We start from the raw sequence: 16,931 nt of genomic DNA on the forward strand, positions 1-16,931 counted from the left end.
CTCACCCCCTTGTCACTTAAACTATATTTTCCTTTATTACCTTATTTCTTTAAATTTTACTTTTTCATAATTTTGATTGGATGCTATAAAAAGTTTTTGTTAAAAGAAATAAATTCTAAATATTGCTATAATATTTTAAATATAATAAGATATTAAAAGAAATAAATTCTAAAAATTGCTATAATATTTTAAATATAATAAGATATGATTTTTTTCTTAGGAACATTATATATTTTGCAAATCCACCTGACAAATAATTAATAGATCAACAGATATAAATATATTTTCAATATAATTTAGTAAAATATGATTTGTTTTCTTAAGAAAGTTATATATTTTGCAAATCCACCTGACAAATAATTAATAGATCAACAGATATAAATATATTTTCAATATAATTTAGTAAAATATGATTTGTTTTCTTAAGAAAGTTATATATTTTGCAAATCCACCTGACATATAATTAATAAATCAACATATATAGATACGTTTTCAAATCATTTAATTAAGTTTAATTTAGTTCAGTTTCCCTAATTTTTTAATTTTTTTTATAATCTTAACATTTATACTATATTAACTTTAAAAGATTAAAATAATATTATCATAATATTGAAATCACAATAAATTTGACATAAAATGTTTAAAGCTTAGATTTCCCTTTTTTCCTTTAGTATTTAATCAATTTTAATTTGTTCATTTTTTTAAATGAAAATTCAATTTTTGCAAAATATGATTAAGATAAGATCATTTTGTGCAAGAAGATGATAAAAAAAAATAATAATAATAAAAAATACTTCTTTTAAACTAAAACAATCTAACTGTGTCTAAATTAAATTATAAAAAGGCAAAGAACAAAACAAATATAATTTAAAATTTAGCATAATAGATAAGAATAAAATGAAAACTTTATGCTTATACGGGAGGAACCTGTAAATTTTAAAATATGAGGGGTATCTGTGGATTTCTAAACCTCGTGACAATTTATTCTTATCCAATTTTTATTTTCTTTTGTTATAATAGTTGCCCAATATTTTACATTATTATACAAGCCCCAACAAAATTGTATTTCCGCTCCCTCTTTTTTCTTAGATTTTGATAGCTGAATTTATCTCTGCAAATCATGTTTTTCAGTGGGCAGATTTGTGCAGACAGTTCTTAAAGGAAGCGCAATGGAGTTGCAATAAACATATACCTACTTTTGACGAGTATCTTAATATGGGATGGTTATCATCATCTGGACCACTTTTACTTGTTCATGCCTACTTTCTAATGAATAAAAATATTACAAATGAAGAGATAGAATGCTTCAACGATTACCCTGCTCTCTTACGCTACCCATCCACAATTTTTCGCCTTTGCAATGATTTAAGTTCCTCAAAGGTATGTTTCCTTTTAGATCACTTTCTTAGGGGATAACAGTACTTTATCAAGAGGATTAGTGCTGATATAAATTTTTTACTGTACCAGGCCGAGATTGAGAGAGGTGAAACTGCCAATGCAATTTCATGTTACATGCATGAAAAAAGTGTTTCTGAGGAAGTTGCCCGTGAATACATTAAGAGTTTGATAGATGAGAATTGGAAGATGATAAATAAAGAATTGGTTTCAAATTCCATTTTCAGCAAGTCCTTTATTGAAATAGCCATAAACCTTGCTCAAATAGCGCAATGTCACTACCAGTATGGCAACGCTCACAGTGATCCAAATGACATAACGAGAAACCGAGTTTTGTCAGTTATTATTGAGCCCATTCAATTGACACAGCCATATAGGAACTTAAAACTGTCCGTAAATTAAGAGAAAAGATTGTTAACTTAAAGAAGTGTAACTAGTTTATATATTATAAGGTTCATAAGGATGATTATTGAACAGAGGTGGTAGATAAAGTGATAAGGACGTAGCTGGTTCAACCCTCACCGAGAGGATGCTACTTGCTGAGTTATACTCAAGTCGAGGGTGGGTATTAATCAATTTGCTTCAAAACGACTTCATGTTACAAAATCTGTATTGAACTTTTTGTAAGTAAAAGTGTTCTCTTGTTGGGAATATATACAAATACTATAATGAATATTGATTATAATGATCTCCTTATGCATTACTATTACTGGTCGTAGTGTAAAATATTTTCTTGCACTTTTATAATAACATGTAATACGAAGAGTAAGAACGCAGAAAAAGATTGAAGATGACTTCAACGCCCCTTCTTTGAAAACAAAACTGAGTTACACTGCTAGAAAAACACTGTCCGAAGCCCTAACTGACCCTCACAATAGAGGGTGGGACCACTTTTTTCTTGCAATTGTTTATTCATGTGGGGCTCAGTGTTTGTGAGAGGCGGTCAAAGCTTTTGTCATCCTCTTTGTTGGTAGGGAGGCTTTTTCTATAAAACAACTGCCTCAAACAAAGGACCAAATGCTACCTATAACTCAACATTATGAATGAAAATACCTATTTATGTCAAAAGGTTAAGGGAACTTATTGATAAGGTTTTTGAGAAGTCAAAAGCTACTTCTAAGACTAAGAAAGCTATTTTTAACACGTTTGGATACTTTTTTCTAAGTGTTTTGTTTGACCACAAGAGCTTGTAGAGGAAACTCACCTAAGATAATTTTTAAAGAAGTCTTCTACAAGAAGTAAAGATGAAAGCAAAATCCAAAATTGTTCTTAAAATTAATTAAACTAAAGCACTGCATACTTAAAATTATAAAGGAACTGAACAACATCAGGACTATGCGTACAGTCTGGAAGTGTTTTCCCGTGTGAGTCCTTAGCTACTGCCCTCTTCACTTGCTTGCTTCGGTTGCTCGCTCACGGCATAATAAGCTAAGGCTTGTACATGGACATCATCCTTCCCTAAAAATAAGATTCGTACTTGAATCAATGCAGCAGCAATCGTCATAATAAGTCTCCCAAGTACGGAAAGAGATGTTTGACATTGAACACATTAGCAATTCATGTGGATGGGGAGCTTGAGGCGATAAGCCTTTGGGTTTCAATAATCTCCATGGCCCCGATTTTTTGAGGCAATAACTTATTGTACTCATGCGAAGTAGACACAAGATTATCAGAGATGGGTTCGTTCTTGTGAGCATGCTGTCAAGGAGATATCAGAATGATGAAGTACAACTGGAGAATGCCTATGTTCGTTATTACATGATGTAGATCGAACAATAATTATTGTTGGAACAACAAAGCGGATTCATAGTTGCATAAAATTCAGAATGAAGTAACCTGCATATGGAAATTATCTATTGATTTAGCAGTTCGAAGATTTTATTACTTTTTGACAATTTTAGATTGTTTATTTTGATTAAGTTTTTGCCTACCGTATACTAGGATTTTTACTGTGGTTTATAATTTTTTTAATTTTTTATTATAGAATATGATTTTCTTTTGTTGTACAAATAAGAGAACTTGAATCTTTTGAAAAATGTAATTTAGGCTTGTTTGATTCTCATTCTTCCCAAAATACATTTTTTTTCTCTTCTTTCAACAAAACATTATTCATTAAAGTAATATTATACGTAAATCAAATTTTTTCCCTATTTTCCAACAACATATTTCCCATCGATCTACTATTCGAAAATGCATTTTTCATAAAAATGGGGCTCAAACACCCTCTAATGAAATATTGAAACACTTATTGTTCTTAACTATGTTCAAATTCCCGTTACTCTAGGAAATCAACGAGTTTTTAATGCCTAACTATCTAAAATTCGCGAGTGAATAAATATGAATTAGAAGATTATTCGTGATTCATATATTATCACGCTTCCGTGCTCACTAACCTATATCACGTGTGTAGCTCCGAGCTAATTAAGAAACAGGCTTTCACAATTATTCTTTTAACTCAAACTACAATGTTGGGCCTATAGTTTAGCCACTCAAGACATTGAGTGGATATTAAATGAACATACAAAATATAAGGGTTTATGTTAGTTCTCTTAACAAGATTGATCCTTACTCCTTAAAGATGAAACTTAATTGAATTCAAATGAGAAATTCGATCGGACTCATATTTAAGCAAGTACATATATTCAAAATTAATCTGCTCAAACGAGCCACAATTTTCTAGAGGATGGCGGGTTAAGTGTAAATATCCCACATTATGAAATATATGTTTCAACATCTATGGGTTGAGCTTCATTTCTTTCTTTTTTTATTAAACAAGGTTGACCTTTTAAAAAAACAAGTTTAGGGTTTTGTCATCCCAAATTCGACATGATTAAGGCCTGCATAACAGTGGGATTACATCCTGTTGGAAAAATTTAAGCTTTAAGGACCAACTTGAAATTTCATTAAGGAACAACTGTGTGTTTAACAGGTAAAAACATAATTTTTTGAGTACAAAAATATCATTAGGCATTTCATATCAGTCTAATACCTGATTTCACATGCAATTCAAGTAAATCATAATGAGAAGAGAACTAAGGGAAGCAGAGGTGGACTTGAATATGTCACGGGTGCTTCATGTTATTCACCTTCATCAATTACTACACCCAAAATGTTGCTAAAGAGATCCCCACCCCTACTATTCATGATGGTCTACCCTGGGCCATAAATTATTCAGAATCAGTTCTTTGACCCTCAACAATGTAAATATTATTCCAAATCTAATTTAATTAAAAGGACAATTTTCACTGGAATTTTATTTTAGATTGTACAATCTACCATGATTTTTTTCAATTTGATCATACAACTCTTTTTTTAAATAAAAAATAATCGTTAGTGTCACGTGACTTATGGAATGCTTCACTTCGATACTTATGTTGTGACTAGAACTGAGAAACTGAAATTGAACCTAACCGACCCAATCTAATCTGTTTAGCCTGTGGGAAAATGGCCACTCTATCCATAGGTAGCTTATTACTAGCAGCGTCAACAATGGGAAATCATGTGATAAAAGTGGCATATCTTAATTATATAACAAAACCAATTTGCTTTCCGAAATACGTTGGGTTTTCTTCCTTTTAACCAAAGGTAACACGTTATGTAAATTTCTAATTAGTTCAAATACCAAAAGGCTGCATTTGTACAAAGCCTGAGCCACTACTAAAGCCTAAATAAGCTCAAATGTGCTCTGATCAACAATCATGGCAAGCATAATCCGCGATCGTGAGGACTCCGACTACTACGAATTCAGCAGCTGCTCTTCCATCACGGTGCCAGATTCCACCCGGAGTTGGCTGAGCAGCCTCAGCTTCGGCAGCCACCGGAGTTCCACCTCTGCCTCCCTTTCATCCTCCTCTGACATCCCTTTTTCTAGCAAGCCACACAAGGCAAATCAAACAGCTTGGGAAACAATGAGGTTGCTCCACCGTGAGAAAGGCCAAGTAGGGCTGGAACACTTTAAACTGATCCGCCGGCTAGGCGGTGGTGATATCGGAAATGTGTATCTTTGTCAGATGAGAAACCCTGTTGACGGTTTACAGCAGTGTTTATATTCCATTAAAGTGGTGGATAGGGAAGCTCTTGCCATAAGAAAAAAGCTTCAAAGAGCAGAAATGGAGAAAGAGATTTTGTGTATGCTTGATCATCCATTTTTACCAACTCTATATGCACAGTTTGATGCATCTCATTACTCTTGCTTGGTTATGGAGTTTTGCCCCGGTGGAGATTTGCAAGCCGCCCGGCAACGCCAGCCAGGGAAGCGTTTCAGCATTTCATCTGCCAAGTAAGTTTCTAATTTTTTCACATTTGTTATAAATTTCTGACTTTGTGTAGTTTCTTCTTATGCTTGCTCGAAGACTAAGACTTACCTAAAAGTTTCTTAAAAACGTACTTATATAAGCTAATTTACAATCATATTGCTCCCTATTATCTAAAGTTTAAACCCTTGAAAATAGAACAAACTTTCTTATTTTTAATATGTCTTCAACACAAGCTTCTTACGTGCTGAACATATTTAGTAGAGTGTTGGGTTTTTTGATACTCAATAATCCGGGCGATGATTTAAAAAGTTGTCGAATTATTTATCGACACCATGGACTTGGCTCGGCTCGGAGACGAACTACACTTTTGGACGGTTCAGGTTTGGGTTGGATGATTATTTGGTTAGTTAGACCATTTAGTGATTAATATAGAGTTGAAAATTGGTCCATTAGTTTAGGTTATATGGCAGCCCACTTAGAGATCTCTTGGCCCATATTTGGTGATCTAAACTAATCTATATATATGTATTTATCTCCCAGCCGTTTTGGGGTGTGTGTTGTAGTAATGGAGAGGATAGTTGAGAGAAGAGAGGCAGCCGAGAGAGAGGAAAGCCATGTGAGGTTGTGAGTAAGATTTAACCATTGTGATATCTTCTTCTTCCTCTTCATACCTTTGTGGATTGCTAACACCATCATCCTTCTCCTTTTGTGGGGTCTTGAGAGAGTTTGGTCAGTCCAAAGTGAAGGCGAAAGTCTCGAGTCGAGTCGAGGTAAACTGGTGTTCTTTTGATTGTTTTCTGAGCCTGAAATCAGGATTTATTGAGGGATTTTCGCTGCAGTATAGTAATGTTATTTAGCCTCACTGGGATTGCAACCTCATTTTAGATGGCATTAATGTGACATTAATTGATAGGTAGAATTAACTAACTCATTTAATTTCACCTTTCATTTAACCAATCATCTAGTACCATCTAGACTGAGATTGTAACTCCAGTGGGACTATAAATCATTATTCTTATTTTTATTTGAAGGTTTGAAACTTGCACAATTTCTATTAATGGGTGACTGCAATACTTGAACTCAAAAATGCAAATGCTTTGATATCATGTTAAACTACCTCATCTAAATGATGTGCTTCGACTTAAAAAAATCTTAGACAGCCAAATATTTGAATGATATTGAAATATAATTAAACACAAGCTTGAGTTCTATATGTTAAAACTCATTTTCAACTACATTTATTCTAAATAAATAATTTTGTACTTTTTACAGAATCTATTCTAAAAATTCAAATGTAAAATAGAGCTGCCTAAGGCTCCATATTTAGGTAAGACGACGCTAAAATTTTATGGATCAAAATCTAATTAACTGCAGAAATGCTACATGTTTACGGAACAGAATCTCCGATAAAAATTTCTGAAAGTTTTTTCTTTTTCAAAAATAATTAAAATACTTAATTTATTGATTAATTTACTGATAATTTGATATAACTAACATAGATTTTACGTTATTAGTAATTTAAAAATTATCTTAATAAATTTAATTTAATGACAAAATATTTGTTGGTAAAAGTAACAAAACCATTGTTGACAAAATTTCATCAACAATGACAAAAATACTTTAATTATATAATGAATATATTGACAAAAATGATAAAAAATAAAAAATTTAACTAAATTTTTCTTTACATTAATGAAAAACAAAGTAATACAAAAAATTATTCAATCTGTTGGTTAAAATATTATTTTAGAAAATAACATAACAATCCGTAATATTAATAAAAGCAAGAAACGTCTTAATTTATAATAACAAGTATATTACATATGTAATTTAGCAAAAAAAATAAAAAACAAAAAAAATAATAAATAAATAATTTAATTAAACTTTCATTAACGACACCAACCGTAATCACGAAAAGGCAGCCTTCCAAATTTTATAGATCAGCCCTCACGTATGGCAGAGGAATACCATGAATACAAATTTACATCACAAATTGACAACTTCAAAGACAAAACTATTAATAACTTCGTACATATGGAAATGATTTCTATTTGATACAATCAAGTTGGTGATTGCCTCTGGAAGATCTGCCATATCATGAAGGACTGCTGTGTTCCCACTTCCATCTATTTTAGATAGTGCGTTTGCAACTTGGTTTGCTTCCCGAAAAACATGCTTGAACACCACTTCTCTTTCCGTCATGAGGTCATTTAACTCCCATTCTTGCCAAAATTTCCATCATGTACATCGTTTATTGAGGAACCAATTCACAATGACTTGGGAATCACTTTCAATTATGATCTTTGGGAAGTTACATTCCACGCATATGTGAATGCCTTCCAAAACTGCTTTCAGCTCTACTCATGTGTTAGTACCGTGACCATAGAAAGTATGAAAAGCATAAATAAACTCCCCTTTATCAGCCCTAATCACCCCACCTTTGCTGCAATTTACCAGGATTTCCTATGCAACATCCGTCAATGTTTAACTTAACCAAGGTAGGGAGAGGAGGTATCCAACGGACGAACTTAGTGACTTTATTATGCGATTTTCGAATCTGAATTCCCAAAGCTTGTAATGCAATGTAATCAGACAAAGATAGCCTAGTTACTTTAGCCGCATTAGCACATAGTTCACCCATCCACCATTTCTCTGAAGCCCAAATTTGACACAATTAATAGCCACTCCTTCCATCTTTTTTCGGCACCTTGCTGTCCAAATAGCCCAGAAAATTAGAACAGGAGAAAAGCCAAAAAATCATGCTTACTTGGGACGTCCTTGATGCCTTAGAGAACCAAAGGTTCATACTTTGCCTCCAACCCATCGATGTAATGCGAGAAATGCCTAAAGCCGTTGTATCTATAACCATAGGAAATTCGCTAGGTCGCTGCCATCCAACAAATGGTCAAGGGACTCAATATGAGGTATAGCACAACATACACATTTTGATGCTAAGGAGATCCCCACCATTTGTATTCTTTCATCCATACCGAGCGCATTATGTATAGCTTTCCAAGTGATGAAGGATATTTTTTTTTTGGAATTAAAGGGTGCCATAACCATTTATCCCAATCTACACACTCTTGTTTGGCTCGAATAATCTCCCAAGTACTTCCAGTGCTGAAAGAACCATCTAGAGATGGTTTCCAATAAACTTTATCCACTTCTTCACGTAACCTTGGAACTTGTTCTATTGCAGCTTTAGCTAAATCACCCCAATTAGATCTGACAAGACATCTTCATTCCACCTCCTTAAGGTCACCACAACATTTAACCTCAAGTTAGGCTCCATTACCTCCACCAGGTTTGATAGCGGTCCTACACCAGACCAATTATCTTACAAGAAATTAACATCTCCGCTTTTGATTTGCCACACCGAATTTTCAATTACCACAGGTATCAACTTTGCTATGCTCTTCTAGAATGGTAAATTCAAAGCTGATATCTGAATCTCATTGTATGATTTGTGAAGAAAATATTTTGCTTTTAGGAACTCCTTTAGTAGTGAATCGAAAAAACAAAAATTTCAAGCAAATCTTGTTTTAAGAGCCACTTTTACTTCTGCTAAGTCTCGGATGCCTAAGCCTCATTCTGATAAAGGTTTGGTAATATTTCCAAAGCTCGCCCAATGTCGCTTAGCTTTGCTATCTACCTCTCTCTAAATAAGTGAATCTGATGAATAACCCCTTTAGGTATGCACATGACCAATAAGATATGTATAGGCATGCTTGAAAGAACATGCTTAACAAGAGTTAATCTTCCTCTAGCTGATAAGAGTAAAAATTTCCAGATAGATATTTTCTTTCTCACCTTCATAACTAGCGGCTCAAAATGTTTGATGTCCAAACGGCCTAGAGATATTGGAACGCCCAAATAAGTAATTGGAAAAGACCATTGTGTGAAGTTACTCAACTAGAGTGCTTCATTCTTTCTCGACAAGGATATGTGCTTCAAGAAAAATATAGCTGATTTCCTATGATTTACTTTCTGTCTCGACATATTTTCATAAATGCCCAAGATCTCTACCACTGTTTTAATAGACGCTTTATTGCCATTACAAAAAATAATTAGATTGTCAGCATATAATAGGTGAGAGATACGAGGTGCTCCAACAGGAAGAGAGTAATTTCCAATGCATTGTTCCAAACAAGCCTATCGTAGCATGCATGTAAGATTCTTTTCTGCAATAATAAACAAACATGGAGAGAGAGGATCTCCTTGACAGATTCCCCGGGAAGATTTGAAAAAATCCATGATAAGTATCATGCATCATCACCGAGAATGAAGGTGCGACAATACATTTTTGTATTAATTGGAAAAATCATGTAGAGAAATCGAAAGAGTTTAGGGCTGCCATCAAGAAGTTCCATTCAATCCTATCACACGCCTTCATCATGTCTACTTTAAGCATTACATTCCCACCTTGTATCTTCCTGTTAAAGCTTTGAAGTAGCTCTTGTACCAGGGCAATATTGTCAAAAATACTTTGGTCCGCTATGAAAGCTCCTTGTTCTTTTGAGATAAATTTATGAAGTAAAGGTTTCAATCTGTTAACCATTACCTTGGCAAAGCATTTGTAGACCACCGAACATAAGCTAATGGGTCTGAACTCTCCAAAGTCGCTAGGAACCTTGACTTTTGGGATGAGAACAATATAAGTTGATGTGTAAAAATTATGGAGCATCGAATCACCAAAAAAATCTATCGTAGCCTTCCAAACATCTTCTCCAACGATATCCCAACAACTCATATAAATACTCAATGAGAAACCATTAGGGCAGGGCTACTATCCTATGGAATGAATCCATCGCAGATTTTACTTCCTCGCGAGAAGGAGCCTCACACAATCCAATACTATCTTCCAATGATATGCTCGGTGTAATCAGTGCGTTCAATAATTCAATCCTTCGTATGACATTATCAGTCATTAGTAACACATGAAAATACTTCACTGCTCCATCATGGACGCTTGTGGGCTATCAAGTGTTGATCCATCCTATAAAGTCATGCTAAAATACCAAGATTTTTTCCGACGTTTGGCAATTGACACATGAAAGAACTTAGTGTTGGCATCCCCCTCTTTTAACCATTTCAATTTGGTTTTTTGTGCCAAGAAAAATTCTTCTCGCCGAATCCAATCCTTCAATTCAAGTCTTGTTGCAATTAATTCCCTTTCATCCTGCACATTAACGGAATTTAAAACTTGATCTTCCAGCCTGACAATTTTGTCTTCCAACTCCACCATGCAACATTTGATATTCCCAAAATCACCTTTGTTCCACTTTTTCTAAATTGGTTTTAACCTCTTCAATTTTTCTCCAAGTTTGAATAAGCCTGAGCTTCTAGTTTTCTTTTCCCAATTTTCTTTGACAAGGGGTAAAAAGTCTGCATGATCTACCTACCCTGAAAAGCAATCTAGTCGTGCATACCTAAACAAAATGCGCACAAGTCTCCCCGTACTCCTCTAGTAGCTGGGGAATATGGTAAATGTATGTTGATGTATCCATAGAAAGCATAGTGCTGGATAAATAATCGATAGATAAACAAAGTCAAGTCCGAAATTAAGAACGATGATGTTGATTCAATTTTTTTTTCATTCTAAATAGCTTTACCATAGCAAAGTGAGATGGAAGTTTGTGTCTATATATTTTTAAGTATTCATTAACAAATTAACAGATAATTAGAAAGTTGTTCCTTAATCTAGTGTATTGTACATTTTCATACATGCATTTCAGGTTTTATGCAGCATAAACTCTTTTAGCCATAGAGTATCTCCACATGTTGGGCATTGTTTATAGAGATCTTAAGCCAGAAAATGTTCTTGTAAGAGGAGATGGTCACATTATGCTTTCAGATTTTGATCTCTCTCTCAAATGTGAAAGTGTCCCCAAACTCATAAGATCTAAACTTGAACAAGAAGCCGCCATTAATAAAAATCCCATGTGCTCAACCCCCTCCTGTGCCATGCCTATACAGCCAATGCTCTCATGTTTTTCAACTTCCATGAAAGAAGGTATTATAACATCATAATATTATTAAATTATAATTACTTCTCAACTGTATTATATAATTTTATTATCAAACTACGTTTTTTTCTTGCCAGGTCTAACAAAAGACAGAACTCAAGGTCCAACAATTCCAAAACTGAAGGATGTTCAACAATACAATTCTGAATTAGTAGCAGAACCTATTAATGCTCGATCAAAATCCTTTGTCGGAACACACGAGTACTTGGCACCTGAGGTCATCTCCAGGCAAGGACATGGAAGTGCAGTAGATTGGTGGACATTTGGGGTGTTTCTATACGAACTTTTGTACAGTATGACACCGTTTAAAGGAGAGAACAATGAGAAAGCTCTCATCAATATATTGAAGCAACCATTGACCTTCCCAAGAGTGGAAATCAGTAGCAGCAAAGAATATGAAGAATTGGTGAAAGTCCAGGATTTAATAAGCAGGCTTCTGGTGAAGAACCCCAAGAAAAGAATTGGAAGCCAAAAGGGCTCTATTGAGATAAAGAGGCATGAATTCTTCAAGGGAGTGAATTGGGCTTTGATTAGGACCGTTAAACCTCCTGAGGTCCCTTATAATCATCGAAAAGTTAGGTGCAAACCAAACCTACAAAAGTTAAGCAAGAAAGAAAGGAATGAAGCGTATGAAATCCCAAGTCACTTCGACTACTTTTAATTGTAACTACTAAAAGTTAACTCATAGTGCACTTTAGCTGAAGGTCCGGCTGAACCCCTCTTAAGTTTGTTATTTATTATTATTATTATGATTTTTTTGGTTATTAAGAAAATTGAGATCTGCTATCCAAAATTGATTGTCCAACATAGAGTGCTTAAAAAAATGAGATTTCGGTTTGCAAAAATCCTTCATTGCTAATTTATTTGAGCAAGCATTTGAGTGATTGGTATCATTTGAGATAAGACAACTGACTCAACTTATATTTAGAATAAGAAAATCTTGTTAAATATATATGGTTGAAGGATTTAAACTCCAGTATCAGTATTTGTTGTCTGTTTTATTAGTAAAGTACATCTATGATTTGATCACAAAATATAAAAGGCATTAAAAGAAGAAGCTTGATGAGTAAAAATAATTAAATGAGCAAAAAACTGTCATTTTATCCCATTTCTATTTTTTAAATGGATAATTATATTCACACCTTAACATAACTTGTACAAGAACATGTTTTTGCTCTTAAGTCTACCACATTTTGAATTCCAGCTTTCCATTTTTCTCCAGAGTCTTCATAATTCTTCATCCAACTTCATTGTTCCATTGTTCACAACAACCGCTTTAACTACGATCATTGTCATCAAATACATCCTAATTTGTTTGATAATACATTTACAATCGAAAGTGAACAGTGTCAATTAAGGTCAACATGCTGAGTCTAGGTACCAGAAAAATTTAGACAAGTAGTAGGCAAAATTATGCAAGCGGAAGTGTAAAGAAGAATAACACACAATCACTAAAAGAAATTTGCTAGATAAACAGGGCTGACAGGCCAGTCCCGCCATGGGTGGGGTTCGGTCAGGGGGCCCGTCAGACCCTTTGTTTTTCTAGCAAGTCTCTTACTAAAATGCTATTTTCGTACAAATAAACAATTGAAAAGATTTTTAAAGAATAATCTTCAAGGATTTAATTAAGCAATTGAAAAGATATTTAAAGAACAATCTTCAAGGATTTAATTATATTACTCAAACAACCATAACCACACACCCATGTCCTATGTTATACAAACAAAAACAAAAATAAACTCAAAAACTGAGAATATCCAAGCTTAACAATGATAGCTCAGCATCTCATTTCAACCATGTGTCAACTGCAGATTGGCTTTCAATCTGCAAACAAAAAGCAACAACAAAATATGGATAATCTCTTAAATCCACTCTTCAATTTTATTTTCCTAGAAATGGAAATCTGTTCGGATTATTGGCCCTAGATTTGATTTTACCTCAATGATCTTTTATTTTCAGCCACTCAGTCAAACCAAAAACATCAATCATTTAGCAAAAATCACAGCATCTCAAACAGTAAATAAAATGCAGAAAATGTAAAGAATAAGAACACCAAAAAATGGTCACCCAGTTCACCCAAATAAGGGCTAATCTGGGGGCTCAAGATTAGTCCAATCTACTATATAAAACCAGCCTTCCAAAGAGATCAATGTACAAAGGAACCAATCTGACTTTCTCTTAAGGTTCTAATCATAGATCACATAAAGATCTCAAGAACCATATATAAGAATCAACCCTAAACTTGACAAGAACTAACACAGCTAAACTAGTGTACCACGCTAAAAAATAACAGATTGAAACCTTTCTTTCAAGTCTACAACACAATGGTTATACAATTCTTTAACCTCTCCAATAATCACAGTGAAACATAATGGAAATTGGAAGAATTTCACAGAGAGAGAGAGAGAGAGAGAGAGAGCCACCTTTTAAAAATCTCCGGAAAGAATGAGAACTCTCTTGCCACTAAAAACAGGTAGCACAAGAGTCATAAAAACCGTATGTAATCAAGATTAAATCCCAGCCACACATTATGATCCAATGCCTCACAATGGAGTTGAAGAAGCACAATCCTCATTTTAGTAAAATAACCAATTGGTGGTTGCCATGTGGCCTTCCAAACCAATTAAAAAAAGACAAAATAGCACTTCTTTTAAATAACTCAAAAGTTTCCAATTTAGTGAAACACGCCTTTTACACTTTCAATCTTCACCTTGTTTCACTAAATACACCGACTCTCTTAGTTGCATGGTTTACATAGTAAGACTGATCATCATCATTGCCCGGTACCTGCAAAAGAATTATCCATTATCAATAAACGAAATTGATAAACCAAAATTTAAACATACTAGTTGAAAGCATTTTAAGTCTCATATCAAATGGACATACATCAACTTGAATTTTCTCAAGATTTAACTTCACCTGAAGCTATCTTATCCTTTTAGAAGATGATACTTCGCCTTAACATATGTTTACCTCTCATAATGAGCAAAATTTATAAGACTAACAATGAGATTAATGCAAGTATCATGCAGAAAATTCAAATTACACAAAATCCCTTTCAACCAAATCCATTCTTTCACAAATTTCAGATTTATGCAGTCATTTTCCAATGTAAAGAAGTAGGTAATAATGGATTTCTTGTGATCTTTGCCATGCACAAAGTCAACATCCACACATCCTTTAAGGATCCACCTATCAAGCATTTTCAATTTACAAACAATGTCATTCTTCACCTCAAAGCCTAGTAGTTGACTCTTATGGATATTTTCCCTCAATTCCCAATGTAGGAAAGCAGTTTTAACATCTAGTGGTTCAAATTCACAATTGAATTGAACAACTAATGCTAAAAACAATCTTACTATTTTATATTCAATGACAAGGGAAAATATCTCAATATAGTTAAACCCCTCTTTCAGTTTGTAAATCCACTTACATTATACCGTTCTTTGACCATTAGGCAAATTAACCAAACTCCCTCTAGCCCTAACCAATTTGTAATGCTGGATAGAATTCTCTTCCATTATTGGGGAGTTAGTTTCCTTTTCATTTTCACCATGAGGTACATCAACCTCATCAATTACAGGCTCATTCTCATCTGAATGAGTGAAGTCATATTTTGCCAACTTTACCTCATTCTGAAATTTCTTGTGAGATTCAATTTCCTGAGAATCATCATGTTTTCTAAATTTTAAACAAGGCATTTCAGATTCATTAAACATAACATCCTTGCTGTTAATGATTTTAATATCAGGTTTCCCTAAAATCCACAACCTATAACCTTTAATCCCCTTAGGATAGCCTAGCATAACACATCTAATATCCCTAGGCACCAACTTGCCCTCAGTTTGGCGTGTATAAGCCATATACACAAACACTCTAATATGTGCTAAATTTGTTGGCTTCCCTGTCCATAGTTCTTGAGGAGTCTTAAACTCGACATAACTAGATAGAGATCTATTAATCAAATATGTTGCTTTGCATAATGCCTCAGCCCAAAACCCTTTAGCAAGTCTTGAACTGACTAACATGCACCTAGCCTTATTCATCAAAGTCTTATTGATTCTTTTCGCTACCCCATCATGTTGAAGTGTGTACTTAACCGTCCTTTGTCTCATGATTCCCTTTTGCTTACAAAAGTTATCAAATTCCACGTTAAAAACTCTATACCATTATTCGTTCTTAGAGTTCTTAACCTTTTATCCAATTGGTTTTCCACAATTTTAAGCCAAGTCCGAAATTTATGAAAAGTCTCAAATTTAGCCTTTAAAGGGGTAAACCCATACTTTTTTAGAGTAATCATCTACTAAGGATAGAAAGTACTTATTTCCACCAAAGTTGGGATGCTCTTCAGGCTCCCACAAATCTGCATGGACATAATCCAAATGTCTTTTCGCTATATGTGAACCCACCTCAAAACACACCCTGTGAGACTTTCCCGACAAACAAGTCTCATAAAAATTTAAAGGTTTAATAAGACCTTTACCATGTAACTTTTGGTCACTCAAAAATGTTTCAAACATTTACTTCCTATATGCCCCATTCTTTTGTGCCACAATTTAGATGTTTCATCAATAACAATAAGGTGATTAGCTTCTTGTGAAGTAATTGCCTCACCCATTAGGTAGTAAAACCCATTTTTCTTAGGTCCCAGATTTGATTTTACCTCAATGATCTTATATTTTCAGTCACTCAATCAAACCAAAAACATCTATCATTTGGCAAAAATCATGCATCTCAAACAGTAAATAAAATGAAGAAAATGTAAAGAATAATAACACCAAAAATGGTCACCCAGTTCACCCAAATAAGGGTTAATCTGGGGGGCTCAGGATCAACCCAATTCTCTACGTAAAACCAGCCTTCCAAAGAGATCAATGTACAAAGGAACCAATCTGACTTTCTCTTAAGGTTCTAATCATAGATCACACAAAGATCTCAAGAACCAGATACAAGAATCAACCCTAAACTTGACAAGAACTAACACAGCTAAACCAGTGCACCACAGTAAAAAATAACAGACCGAAACCTTTCTTTCAAGTCTATAACACAAGGGTTATACAATTCTTTAACCTCTCCAATAATCACGGTGAAACATAATAGAAATTGGAAGAATTTCAGAGAGAGAGAGCCGCCTTTAAAAGATCTCCGGAAAGAATGAGAACTCTCTTGCCACTAAAAAGGGGTAGCACAAGAGTCATAAAAATCATGTGTAATCAAGATTAAATCCCAGCCACACATTATGATCCAATGCTTC

At 34.0% G+C, this 16,931-nt stretch overlaps 1 protein-coding gene and 1 pseudogene across 1 annotated transcript; both read left to right on the forward strand.

Moving 5' to 3' along the window:
- The first annotated feature begins 1,050 nt into the window (after positions 1–1,050).
- LOC111387220 (isoprene synthase, chloroplastic-like) lies at positions 1,051–2,083 on the forward strand. The gene is made up of 2 exons (XM_023011761.1): positions 1,051–1,380; positions 1,468–2,083. The coding sequence occupies exons 1-2, from the start codon at positions 1,216–1,218 to the stop codon at positions 1,795–1,797; spliced, it is 495 nt and encodes a 164-aa protein (XP_022867529.1). The 5' UTR covers positions 1,051–1,215; the 3' UTR covers positions 1,798–2,083.
- A 2,990-nt stretch (positions 2,084–5,073) lies between these two features.
- Positions 5,074–12,446, forward strand: LOC111387221 (annotated as a pseudogene).
- The last annotated feature ends 4,485 nt before the right edge of the window (positions 12,447–16,931 follow it).

Source organism: Olea europaea, unplaced genomic scaffold, assembly GCF_002742605.1.
Source record: "Olea europaea var. sylvestris unplaced genomic scaffold, O_europaea_v1 scaffold3950, whole genome shotgun sequence".
Classification (NCBI taxonomy): Eukaryota; Viridiplantae; Streptophyta; class Magnoliopsida; order Lamiales; family Oleaceae; genus Olea; species Olea europaea.

Excerpts from the sequence above, each read along its gene's own strand:
- LOC111387220 (XM_023011761.1), top strand. The coding sequence starts at position 1,216 with ATGGGATGGTTATCATCATCTGGACCACTTTTACTTGTTCATGCCTAC. Across the intron at positions 1,381-1,467 it reads ATGATTTAAGTTCCTCAAAG|GCCGAGATTGAGAGAGGTGA; the intron begins GTATGTTTCCTT and ends TTACTGTACCAG.